General features: G+C 36.0%; 1 protein-coding gene across 1 annotated transcript in view; it reads right to left on the bottom strand.

Moving 5' to 3' along the window:
* Nucleotides 1-13,574, bottom strand: part of LOC113045306 (natural killer cell receptor 2B4) — a 41,137-nt gene extending 27,563 nt beyond the window's left edge. The window contains exons 1-3 of the mRNA XM_026205601.1: nucleotides 13,320-13,574; nucleotides 12,410-12,709; nucleotides 11,779-12,039 (exon numbers count right to left, since the gene is read on the bottom strand). Of these exons, the coding sequence (XP_026061386.1) occupies nucleotides 11,779-12,039; nucleotides 12,410-12,709; nucleotides 13,320-13,368 (610 nt within the window). The 5' untranslated portion in view covers nucleotides 13,369-13,574. The remainder of the gene's footprint in view (nucleotides 1-11,778; nucleotides 12,040-12,409; nucleotides 12,710-13,319) is intronic.
* Between the last annotated feature and the right edge of the window lie 416 nt (nucleotides 13,575-13,990).

The raw sequence follows: 13,990 nt of genomic DNA, 5'->3' as shown, positions 1-13,990 counted from the left end.
TTCACTGTGTACTGTGGCTTGAATTCAGAGTTTGGGGGTCGTCTCACAAACTGCCTGTGGCCCTTGGACCCAAAAAGAACAATTTTACTCTCATCAGTCCACAAAATGTTCCTCCATTTCTCTTTAGGCCAGTTGATGTGTTCTTTGGCAAATTGTAACCTCTTCTGCACATGCCTTTTTTTTAACAGAGGGACTTTGCGGGGGATTCTTGAAAATAGATTAGCTTCACACAGACGTCTTCTAACTGTCACAGTACTTACAGGTAACTCCAGACTGTCTTTGATCATCCTGGAGGTGATCATTGGCTGAGCCTTTGCCATTCTGGTTATTCTTCTATCCATTTTGATGGTTGTCTTCCGTTTTCTTCCACGTCTCTCTGGTTTTGCTCTCCATTTTAAGGCATTGGAGATCATTTTAGCTGAACAGCCTATCATTTTTTGCACCTCTTTATAGGTTGTCCCCTCTCTAATCAACTTTTTAATCAAAGTACGCTGTTCTTCTGAACAATGTCTTGAACGACCCATTTTCCTCAGCTTTCAAATGCATGTTCAACAAGTGTTGGCTTCATCCTTAAATAGGGGCCACCTGATTCACACCTGTTTCTTCACAAAATTGATGACCTCAGTGATTGAATGCCACACTGCTATTTTTTTGAACACACCCCTTTCAACTAATTCAACTAATTGCCCAATTGCACAGCCTTAAGAGCGTGCATATCATGAATGCTGGGTCTCATTTGTTTTCTGAGAATCTACTGAACCTACTGGTAACTTGTTTGCCACGTAGCAATAAAAAAATATATGAAAAACCTTGATTATTCTGGTTAGTCACATTGTACTGCTATTATTTTGAACAATACTGTATATGAATTTTGGAAAATGGGAAAAAGTGCAACTGCAACAATGGGAGTTCGATGTTTTGGGTGAATTTGCTTTTAATTTTCTCCAAAACTATACAGTAAAATAACTTGAAAATGAATACAGTGATAGTCTGGGTCACTTTGAATACATATACATTAAAAGAATGAGCTAACCTATAAAGGGACACTTTATATGAATTTTGGAAAATGGGATAAACTGCAATTGCTAGGATGCATTTTGTTGTTTTGGGTGAATTTGCTTTTAGTTTTCTCCAAAACTATACAGTAAAATGCCTTGAATATTAATACAGTGATAGTAGGGGTCAGTCTGAATACATATGACTTGAGAGAATGAGCTAACCTATAAAGGAACACCTTATATGAATTTTGGAAAATGGGAAAAAGTGCAACTGCAACAATGGGAGTTCGATGTTTTGGGTGAATTTGCTTTTAATTTTCTCCAAAACTATACAGTAAAATAACTTGAAAATGAATACAGTGATAGTCTGGGTCACTTTGAATACATATACATTAAAAGAATGAGCTAACCTATAAAGGGACACTTTATATGAATTTTGGAAAATGGGATAAACTGCAATTGCTAGAATGCATTTTGTTGTTTTGGGTAAATTTGCTTTTAGTTTTCTCAAAGACTATACAGTAAAATCCCTTGAATATTAATCCAGTGGTAGTCAGGGTCACTCTAAATACATGTGACTTGAAATATTGAGCTAACCTATAAAGCAACCCTTTTTATTAATGTTGGAATATGGGGAAAAGTTTAAGTGCAACAATGGAGTTTGATGTTTTGGGTGAATTTGCTTTTAGTTTTCTCCAAAACTATACAGTAAAATGCTTTGAATATTAATACAGTGATAGCAAGGGTCACTCTGAATACATATGACTTGAAATATTGAGCTAACCTATAAAGCAACCTTTTTTATGAATGTTGGAAAATGGGAAAAAGTTTAAGTGCAACAATGGAGTTTGATGTTTTGGGTGAATTTGCTTTTCGTTTTCTCAAAAACTGTACAGTAAATTGCCTTGAAAATGAATACAGTGATAGTATGGGTCACTCTGAATACATATGCATTAAAAGAATGAGCTAACCTATAAAGGAACACTTTATATGCATTTTTGAAAATGGGAAAAAGTTTAAGTGCAAGAATGGAGTTTGATGTTTTGCGGGAATTTGCTTTTAGTTTTCTCCAAAACGATAAAGTAAAATGCCTTGAATATTAATACAGTGAAAGTAGGGGTCACTCTGAATACATATTACTTGAAAGAATGAGCTAACCTATAAAGGAACACCTTTTATGAATTTTGGAAAATGGGAAAAGTCTAAGTGCAACAATGGAGTTTGATGTTTTGGGTGAATTTGCTTTTAGTTTTCTCCAAAACTATACAGTAAAATGCCTTGAATATTAATACAGTGATAGTCAGGGTCACTCTGAATACATATGATTTGAAAGAATGAGCTATCCTATAAAGCAACCTTTTTTATGAATGTTGAAAAATGGGACACAGTGCAATTTCTCGGATGCATTTTTTATTTGGGGTGATTTTGCTTTTAGCTTTCTCCACAACTATACATTAAAATGCTTTGAAAATGAATACAGTGATAGTCAGGGTCATTCTGAATACATATGATATGAAAGAATAAGCTAACATATAAAGGAACACTTCTTTGTGTAGGAAACTGGGACCGTGCAATTGGTAGAATGCATTATGTGTATATATATATATATATATATATATATATATATATATATATATATATATATATATATATATATATATATATACACACACACACACACACACATATATATATATATATATATATATATATATATATATATATATATATATATATATATATGCACATATACACACACACTTAAACATGAAAAAAACAAAGAATGAAAATCATTAATATTGTAATTTATAATCTCTAATAAACGATTTAAAATAATTAATGTACAACACAAACGTTTATATACAATAATGAGTTAAAATAAGCGAAAGTCTAAAGTAAACGTGTGTACGACAACTTCTTTACATGCATTTTGACTGCTCTCAGCACCCGTACCGTAAGTGCATGATTACACGCGCAAAGGAAAAAAAGGCGGCTGGCTTGACCGTGTATTTTCAAAGCGCGGCTGGCTTGACCGCAGTGTTCATTCTGGTCAGTGTTTACATCCATCCTCAAGCGCATGTGAGCTCAGCTTTACAGAAACTTGCTGATCAGATCACAGACACAGAACAACAACACCCGGACTCTGTTTTAATCATTCTTGGGGACTTTAACAAAGCCAATCTCTCCCGTAAACTGCCAAAATACAGACAGCATTTTACATGTCCCACCAGAGATAGTAATATATTGGATCACTGTTACACCACAATAAAGGATGCATATCACTCTGTTCCACGATCAGCTTTGGGACGTTCTGATCACTGTCTGGTTCATCTCATACCGTCCTACAAGCAAAAACTTAAATCTGCTAAACCTGGAGTAAAGACTGTGAAGAGATGGACCAGCGAAACAGAGCAGGATTTACAATCTTGTTTTGACCTCACTGATTGGAGTGTTTTTGAAGCTGCTACCACCGATCTGGACGAACTCACAGAGACCGTAACATCCTATATTAGTTTCTGTGAGGATATATGCATTCCTACCAGGACTTATTTAACATTCAACAATGATAAGCCATGGTTTACAGTAAAACTCAGACATCTTCGTCAGGCCAAAGAGGATGCCTACAGAAATGGGGACAGGTTCTTGTACAATCAGGCCAGGAACACACTGAACAAAGAGATCAGAGCGGCTAAAAAGACCTACGCTAAAAAGTTGGAAGACCAGTTTACTTCCAACGACTCAACTTCAGTGTGGAGAGGTCTAAGAACCATCACGAACTACAAGACACCATCCCCTTGCACTGAGGCTAATCAACGACTTGCTAACGACCTGAATGAGTTTTATTGCAGATTTGAAACCCCCAACACCCATACTGACCATCTCCCTACACAACCATTAACACATCCTGCAATCCCACCCTCCACACCTCCTGCTCTTCAAATCTGTGAAGATGATGTGCGCCAGGTCTTCAAGAAGAACAAAAGAAGAAAAGCACCAGGCCCAGATGGTGTTACACCAGCCTGTATGAAAATCTGTGCTGACCAGCTGGCCCCCATCTTTTCACAGATCTTCAACAGATCCCTGGAGTTGTGTGAAGTGCCTTCCTGCTTCAAACGCTCCACCATCATCCCCATCCCAAAGAAACCCAAGATAGCAGAACTTAACGACTACAGACCTGTGGCTCTAACGTCTGTCGTCATGAAGTCGTTTGAAAAACTGGTTCTGGCTTATCTGAAGGACATCACTGGACCCTTACTGGACCCCCTCCAGTTTGCTTACCGAGCAAACAGGTCCGTGGATGATGCAATCAACATGGGATTGCACTTCATCCTGCAACATCTGGACAAAACAGGGACTTATGTGAGGATCTTATTTGTGGACTTTAGTTCGGCATTCAACACCATCATCCCAACAGCCCTTCAGACCAAACTGACCCAGCTCTCTGTTCCTAGCTCTATCTGTCAGTGGATCACCAGCTTTCTGACAGATAGGCTAGAGTTAGTGAGACTGGGGAAATTCACATCAAAAAGCTGCTCCACCAACACTGGTGCCCCTCAGGGATGTGTTCTCTCCCCTCTGCTTTTCTCCCTGTACACCAACGACTGCACCTCTAAAGACCCCTCTGTCAAGCTCCTAAAGCTTGCAGACAACACTACAGTCATCGGCCTCATCCAGGACGGTGATGAGTCTGCTTACAGACAAGAGGTTGAGCAGCTGGCTGTCTGGTGCAGTCTTAACAACCTGGAGCTGAACACGCTCAAAACAGTGGAGATGATCGTGGACTTTAGGAGAAACCCACCTGCACTTTCCCCACTCACCATCATGAACAGCACTGTGACTGCAGTGGAGTCATTCAGATTCCTGGGAACCACCATCTCTCAGGACCTGAAGTGGGACAATCACATTGACTCCATTGTTAAAAAGGCCCAGCAAAGGTTGTATTTCCTTCGCCAGCTGAGGAAGTTTAACTTGCCACAGGAGCTGCTGAAACAGTTCTACTCAGCCATCATTGAGTCTGTCCTCTGTACTTCAATAACTGTCTGGTTTGGTTCAGCAACAAAATCAGACATCAGAAGACTACAGAGAACTGTTCGGACTGCTGAAAGGATTATTGGTGCTCCCCTGCCCACCCTTCAAGAACTGTATACATCCAGAGTGAGGAAAAGGGTTCAGAAAATCACTCTGGATCCCTCACATCCAAGTCACCCCATCTTTGAACTTTTGCCATCTGGCCGGCGCCTCAGAGCCGCAAACACCAGAACAGCAAGGCACAAGAACAGTTTCTTCCCCCAGGCAATCTACCTCATGAACAGTTAAATGTTCCCTACTTATGCTTATAAACATGCAATATCCTTATATTTATTTGTTAACCCTCCATCCTAGAACATTCCTGCATCTCACTCAATCCTATTCCATTATCATTTATAGCTCAATTGTTTATACACTTATTTATTACTATAATTTATACGGAATTAGCTTCCACTGTTATGCTGATGATACTCAGCTATATATCTCAACGAGACCAGATGAAACTTCTCAATTATCTAAGCTAACAGAGTGTGTTAAAAATGTAAAAGATTGGATGACAAATAATTTTCTCCAATTAAATTTGGATAAGACAGAGATACTAATTATTGGACCAAAAAACACTACACAGAATCTTTTAGATTACAATCTGCAACTAGACGGATGTACTGTTACTTCCTCTACAGTCAGAAATCTGGGTGTTATATTAGACAGCAATTTGTCTTTTGAAAATCATATTTCCAATGTGACAAAAACTGCATTCTTCCATCTTAGAAACATTGCCAAGCTACGAAACATGTTATCTGTTTCTGATGCAGAAAAGTTAGTTCATGCATTCATGACCTCTAGACTGGACTATTGTAAATAATGCACTTCTAGGTGGTTGTCCTGCTTCGTCAATAAACAAGCTACAGGTAGTCCAAAATGCAGCAGCTAGAGTCCTTACGAGGTCAAGAAAATATGATCATATTACCCCAATTTTACAGTCTCTGCACTGGCTACCTATTAAGTTCCGTATCAGTTACAAATTATCATTACTTACCTATAAGGCCCTAAATGGTTTAGCTCCTGTGTACCTAACTAACCTTCTACCACGTTACAACCCATCACGCACCCTAAGGTCACAAAACGCTGGACTTTTGGTCGTTCCTAGGATAGCGAAGTCCTCTAAAGGAGGTAAAGCTTTCTCACATTTGGCTCCCAAACTCTGGAATAGCCTTCCTGATAATGTTCGGGGTTCAGACACACTCTCTCTGTTTAAATCTAGATTAAAAACACATCTCTTTCACCAAGCATTCGAATAATGTATCTTTTAAATTGTGAGTGTAGTTGCATCTGATCAAAGGTGCTTTTTTATTCATTAGCTTGGGTTAAACTAATTTTACTTTGTTGGATCAGCAGCTATGCTAATGATGTCTGTATTTTGTTTCTATGTTTCGCCACGGGATTTACATCCCGTGGTAACTAGGATTTACACAAGCTCCAGTCTGGATCCAGAACACCTGAGAAGAGATGATGCTGACCCTCAGAGGACCCCAGATGATGCTAACCCTGAATCAACAAACAGAACTAACAATTATTGCTAAATGTGTGACTGAATCATATAATAACTTAATTAATAATATTGATAGTTCATCGTCTAGCTGACTACGTCTTGTATTATTATTATTTTTAATTTTTTTCTAAAATCCTGTCAAATGTGCACAAACTACTAGCTACTGCTAAATATTGTAGAAACACATTTTTCTGTAAAGTTGCTTTGTAACTATTTGTTTTGTAAAAAGCGCTATACAAATAAACTTGAATTGAAACTTGAATTGAATTTGCCAATTTGTAATTTTTTTTTTTTTTTTTTTTGTCTGTGTGTTGTTGTCTCTGTGTACTGGAAGCTTATGTCACTACAACAAATTCCTTGTATGCGTAAGCATACTTGGCAATAAAGCTCTTTCTGATTCTGATTCTGATGCTGATTTCTGATATATATATCTTTGGATAAAAGCGTCTGCTAAATGAATAAATTTAAATGTAAATATATATACAGTACAGACCAAAAGTTTGGAAACGTTACTATTTTTAATGTTTTCGAAAGAAGTTTCCTCTGCTCATTAAGCCTGGATTTATTTGATAAAAAAATACAGAAAATTAATATATTATTATATGACAGTGATAAATTATTACAATTTAAAATCATTGTTTTTAAATTTATTATACTTTAAATTATGATTTATTTCTGTGATGCAAAGCTGAATTTTTAGGATCATTATCACATGATCCTTTAGAAATCATTCTAAAATGATGATTCATTATCAAGTTGGAAACAGTTCTCCTTCTTAATATTTTTTCAGAACATGTGATAATTTTTTAGGATACTTTGATGAATAAAAAGTAAAAAAATAAGAAGCTATGTCTTTAAAATATAAATATTTTGTAATAACAATATACACTACTGGTCAGTGATTTGGGGGTCAGTAATTTTTTCTTTCTTTCTTTCTTTTTTTATAAAATCAATACTTTTATTCAGCAAGGATATGTTAAATTAAAGAAAGAGTTTACTTGCAAAATAAAGTGGATTACATACTTCAGAGAATTCATAAAAAACCTTACTTAAGCAAATACTGTATGTTGTCAGCTAAAAACTGTGCGAATAACTAAAAATATGAAAATTTCAAAATAAAATTATATTTAAAAATCAACCATATTTCAATATTTCATTATAACTGTCAAAGAATCAAGTTATAAATACATTTACAGTGCATATTATTTGTAATTTTTCTGCTGTTTGGCTATTAAAGTGACTTACCTTATTGTGTGCTGTTGACTCCATAATGTCTTGTATTGATTCTGTTTAATATGAGGAAAATCCTTCAGAATAGTTATTTCCTATCATAGAGAATATGCCTCACAAAAGAATGACTTTGCTTTAGAATGTAAAGTCCCCTGAACACACATTTATGTGAAATTTAGATATGGGTATACATCTGAATTTGAAGATGAACCTGATTCCAACATAAATGCCACTTCTTTTTGGCGTGTTATGTTTGTGTGTGCTTTTATACATGGAATGTGGATTTGCAGTCTAATACTGTTGTTTTGTCTTGATGTATTAATAAACCTGTGTGTAATTTTTTTTTCAAGATTCAAGATTTTTATTCATCACATAAAAATATATATATCATATATAACCAGCAGTGAAATGTGAGTCAGGTCCGCTCCATGGACAGTGCAATTATTAAAGAAAACAACACAGATGAAAATATACATAAATATAGCTATGTAAGAATGAAATAAAAGTAAACAATAAAAATATAAGAATAAAATATAAAAAATGTATATTGTAGAATTAAATATAGAACACAAAATAATGTGCATGAAAGTAAACTGTAGTCTTAAATATTAAGATGTACAGGGATGTACAATGTGCATATATGCATTTTATTCTTAAATATTAAGATACACAGGAATGTACAGGGTGACACTGCCAGTGTGTCAATGTGAGGTAGTGAATTTATAGTGTATTTATTCATTATCTGTTTTCACAATCCACTCCCATGTCAGTACAAATAACTTGGAGATTGGGAATGCTGAGAATACCCAGTGTTGAGAGCAAGACTTTGTTTAAAAGTTTATCTCAGGTAAACATACCTCTAAGACTAAGCCAAAAATCAACTAAAGTGCTATTTTAATAAGATAAAAAGTAAAAACTTAGGAAACATTTTTTTGGAAACACTTGGGAAACATATACTGTAGCATAAAAAATAAGATACAATGTCGCCATCTAGTGGTTATAGGCTAGAGTTTAAATGCAGTTTCTGAGAAACTGAATAGTCCTGGTTGTGTAAATTGTAAGAATAAACAAAGTGGATCGATCACTGAGCAACAGAACACACTAGTAGAAAATAGTCGATTTCGCTCATGATGGGGAGGAGAAAGAGAGAGCAAGTGGGAGATTTGTAGAAAGGCTGTAGATGGTTGAGACTGAGACATTACAAAAAGACAAAAATCTCAGAAGGCTGACACTGGAAAAAGATGGGTTATGATCAAACAAGAGCTAGGAGCAGGACTCTATACTGGAAAAATTTCCCAGCGGTGGAGCGACGAGGTCGGGAAGTCCTGACCAAGGATGCAGAGGTTGCTTGGGTTCTTCTCGACACGTGAGTATCATTTGATTTGCGATGTTTCACAGAACATGATATACAGTTGTTGTTATGTTAACTGAAGTATCAGAGCAGTTTAAAGGATCGTTGTTTGTCTGGAGCTGGTGGTCCTGCGCAGGGCCGTTTGAAGGAATTTGGGGGCCCCAAGCAAAATTGACATAGAGGCCCCCCGACCCCTGCATGCACCCAAAACATGCATGAACCACAGCATAGCCATACAGTTCACCCACACTTTATATAAATAAAAAAAGGTTTACAGTGCAAATACTGCTTGAAAAATAGTTTGGTGGGAATTCAATAGTGATTTGCACTGTTTTTGTTTTCTAATAATATGATAGCACACGCTTATCAGTTTATATAGCTTGTGGTATCTTGGCTATATAGAGGAAACATCAGCACTGGGAAGTGATGCATCTGTTTATGTTGAGGATGAAGTTGATGGTGTAGCTGGGAAAATATTGGGGAAAAAAATCTGAAATTACCTGTGAAGTACGTTTTACCATTTCACTGTTAGCATATTGACAGAGGTCACTATTAACAGCTCAGGGATGCATTTCCCAAAGCCATAGTTGCTAACTAAGTTAGATGGTAGACGCTTTATAATAACAATCATTAATAGATGGTAAATTGATAGTTAATTAATCTTGAGTTAATTGTCATTAAACTGTTAGCAAACAGTATTTTTACTTATTATAAAGTTTACCGAAAAATTAAAGATATGTTAGCATTTCCATATTTTGATATTAGAAGGGAAGGGATGCAGGCAGCTGCTTTCACTACCTATGCTTAAAAACATCCCAAGCTAATGTTTGATCCACATAATTTATTGTGTGGTTTTCATAACCCCCATTTGGTAAATAGATTATCACGGTGGAATAGTATAGCATGCTATTTGCTATGCCACTTTCATCTAGGGCTGTAGCTATAAATTTTTTTAGTTTTTTCTACCAAAAAATTCTACCAAAAATTCCATCGAATAATCGAGTAATCGGATAAAATGTGTTTTTGCTTATTAATATTAATTATGCAAGAGAAAATAAGACTCCTGGGTCTCTTAAAATGAACAACTAAGTTTCCTTTTTTAGATTTTTTTAGATTTTTTTATTAAATGCATAGAATGCAATGCATACATTAAAAATAAACATTTAATTATTGCCCATTGTTTCTCTGTCTGTACTTGTACTGTGAACAATTACAATAAAGTCTGACAGATGAATTAAGTGCATTTAAGTGCCATTCAGTTGAGGTTTTAAATAAAGCATTTTCTGAGATGCACATTAAACATTAAACACAAAACATGAATTTAATTTATATTTTAATTATTGGAAATTAAGCAAACTTAACTTTTTGGTAAACAATGGAAGACATTTTGTGTGATTAAACCTTAAAAAAAAGTTAGATTTTTTTTTTGTAGTAGGCTATGTACATTCTGCTGAACAATAGTAACACATCTCTGGCAAATACTTGTATAAAACAGGACTTTTATTTTGACGGGTTGACGTACCTTTACAGTTCTGTGTATGTGATGTGACGCTAGTTTTACTCAAATCAAACGGTCAAATGCTCATGAAGTGACTTTCAGAGCAGTTCTGGAGATGTTGTTCATGTGTTCTCGTCTTATTTAGTGAGACAGCAGACGCTGAACTCACCGGAGCGTCACGCTATGTGTGTTAATAAAGGAAGCCGCGCTTCTGCTCCATTCATTTGCAGAGACAAGCAGAACATGCAGGATTCATATTTAAATAGACTGTTCCGGCATAATATTTACAGATATTAATCCGTATCGTGAGATCACGTGGTTGGCTGGCTGCTGTCAGCGACTACTGAGAGGGGCCCCCTTGAGGTGGATCCCGATAACAGTGTCATTACACGTTACTGCATTGACGATCAAAGGGGCGCTCACACAGTGTCGTTGCATTTTATTCTTAACAAGTCGTTGTCTTGGGGCCCCAGGCCAGCTCGTGGCCCCAAGCAATTGCTTGGTTTGCCTGCCTTGTCCCGACGGGCCTGGTCCTGCGACTAACATTGAACTCTTGCTTGTAAAGTGTAAGATGAACTCTTGTCATTTTGGGTCCAGTGTTCTAACAAATGCTACTGTCGGATTGTGCTACCAACGTTGTATTTTTAGGGCTGGGGAACTTTGATCCTGGAGTGCCGGTGTCCCTTCAGAGTTTAGCTCCAACCCCTGTCCACACAAACGCAGTTATTTTCAAAACCGCAGATAATCAATGTCTCCAGGATACAGGTAGATTTTTCTTTCCTTTCAGGATTGGAGCTAAACTGCAGGACAGTGGCTCTTCAGGATCGATGTTCCCCACCGCTGCTGTAACGGCATGGTTCTGTTAGTGGGTGGTAGCAACAAATTTGACAGGACAGCAGGGCCCTGTTTCATAAAACAAGTTTACAGAATAAGCTAGGCTCATATATGTTATTCTGACTTATTGTCATTTTATTTGGTTCAAAATATTCAGACTAATAAGCATCTCAGTTCATACTTAAAAAACAAATACAGTATTAAAGCCTAAGTTTCTTTCACTCAATGATGTTCTGATTCCTCATCTGTGACAGTATTTACAGCTCAGAGCGGATACAGTATGTACCTTCATTAACACTGCAGTGTTCATTAACATTCACTCTGTCAGTCTTCCAGCTCACTGGGTTGCTGTAGTTACACACGATGGAGTCATTACTGCAGATCAGTCTTAGGGTGTAGAGATCAGATGATGTCACTTCCTCTGGAGAACAGCTGCTTCTGTTATAGATGAAGCTGATGGTAATGTTACTTCCATTACACGTAAAATTACAAGATTCATGACTGGACCATTTTGAGTTTACAGTCAGGACAGGAGCTTCCACTGCATCTGAAACACACATGTATTAAAATGTTTCAGGTCACAGATTTAGGGATGCTAGAATTTACCGATTCAGGACCAAACATAATTTATTTATACTATTTTGTCCCGATGTCATGAAATTAACATATGATTTTGTTAACATTATGTGTAACAGTTTTTGAAGTAAAAAATAAATAAAATAAAACACATCAACAGAACGTACAGGTATAGTGCAGCATTTTGTTGTGCTTACAATTTTTTTTTACTGTTTTCAGATAAATAAAATAAATGAAATTTTTATCCCACTGTATGCAGTTACATCATACTAAATATAAATAGCATTATCTTATATTGAGTGCAGTTTCATCATACACTAATCAATACACATCACACTCACCTATAACAGATACTCTGTATTTAACAATATCCTTCTCTGATTCTCCACTCGTTCTTGCTGTGTAGGGTCCACTGTCTGCCTTCCGCATGTTCTTCAGTGTCAGAGAGAAGGTTTTATCATTGAAATCCAGTCTGTCTTTGTAAAATTTAACTTTTTTAGATTCATGTATATATTTAACTATATTCTCTGATTTATCTTTTGTCCAGTATAAATCCTCAAACTCTGGTTTTTCTTGTGTCTGTATATCCAGTTGAACAGAAGCTCCTGTCTGTACAAACACAGAGATCTCAGCACTGAACCCTGAGGAGAGAGAAAAAATAAGTATTTTATTAAAATACAAATAGTAGCTGTTTGCGTGCTGTTTTCATATACAGCAATCATTCAGTTCAAACAATCTAAATAGTTTAACTGAATTTTAATTTAGTGAATGTATAGCATACACGTAGTTTTGTAGCATAAAAACAAGATTTTGTTTCTATCAGTAAAGAACACAACATTAAAGACTAAGATCAAGTCCAGATTCCCAACCAACAGTAACATTGACCATAATCATAATGGTGACATCAGATTACACAAGCACAAGGTCTTCTGGGATTTCCATCATTGTGAATCCCAGAATCTCACAGTTCAGTGTGATCTGGTGTTGTCAATTTTCTGAGTACAATATTTTATAGTAACAAATCAGTCAAGTCTCATAAAATACTTGAAATATTTCAGTGAAACAGTTTTGAAGTGAAACCAAAATAAATTATTGGATAAATGTCATAAAAAGCCTGGTAACCAAACATTAGGAATTAAAACTTTAATTTCAGGAGAATTTTAAAACTGCCCGTCAATTTAGTGATTTGTCACCATAAGAAATCACTAATCCAAGACATATTTACAATATTAAAATGATTAGATTTCGTACCTGTGATGTGCGTAGAAAGAGCTAAGGTCAGCAGCAACCTGAACTCCATTGAAGCTCACAAAAAAGCCTGATACGGGTCTTTCAGTGAACGAAGTGAACATGAACCAATGTGATTTATTACCACAGCTATTCAGACACTTCTACTTCATCTGACAATGACCAATCCAGTGACTAATCATGAGCGTAAAAGTATAGGCAATGCGTAAGTAAATATATTGCTGACTTTTGAGCTCATGTGAAATTCCACCCTAAAGAGTCACAAAGTCAAAATGGAGAAGAGCTGCATAACAAAGTCAAACAAAATGAAATAACTTAACATTGTACTAGGTAAATGAAAATGTTTTTGTTCCACAGGGTCTATGCGTAGTGTTTCACTTCATTATTCACCCCTAGTCTCACTTCTTTAACACTTATCCACATCCTGTTTGTAGTCAGTCACTTCACAAAACATCTCTACGTTAAGGACCCCAAATGCAAGTACTGTACAAAGGTGTACACAGCTTCAAAATCATAACCTAACCAGCTCAGTTTGTGAATATGCTTATAAAATAAAACGCTATAACAGTGAGCAGCTTCAGCGTTCATTCACGACAATGATATCAGACCTCAATTTTTTCACATATAAGCAGTTATATTTATAGCTATACATTATAGATCTATCATTAATTTAA

Source organism: Carassius auratus, chromosome 27 (assembly GCF_003368295.1).
Source record: "Carassius auratus strain Wakin chromosome 27, ASM336829v1, whole genome shotgun sequence".
Lineage (NCBI taxonomy): Eukaryota > Metazoa > Chordata > Actinopteri > Cypriniformes > Cyprinidae > Carassius > Carassius auratus.
Note: the sequence above shows the minus strand (reverse complement) of the source record. Positions and strands in the feature narration are given on the sequence as shown.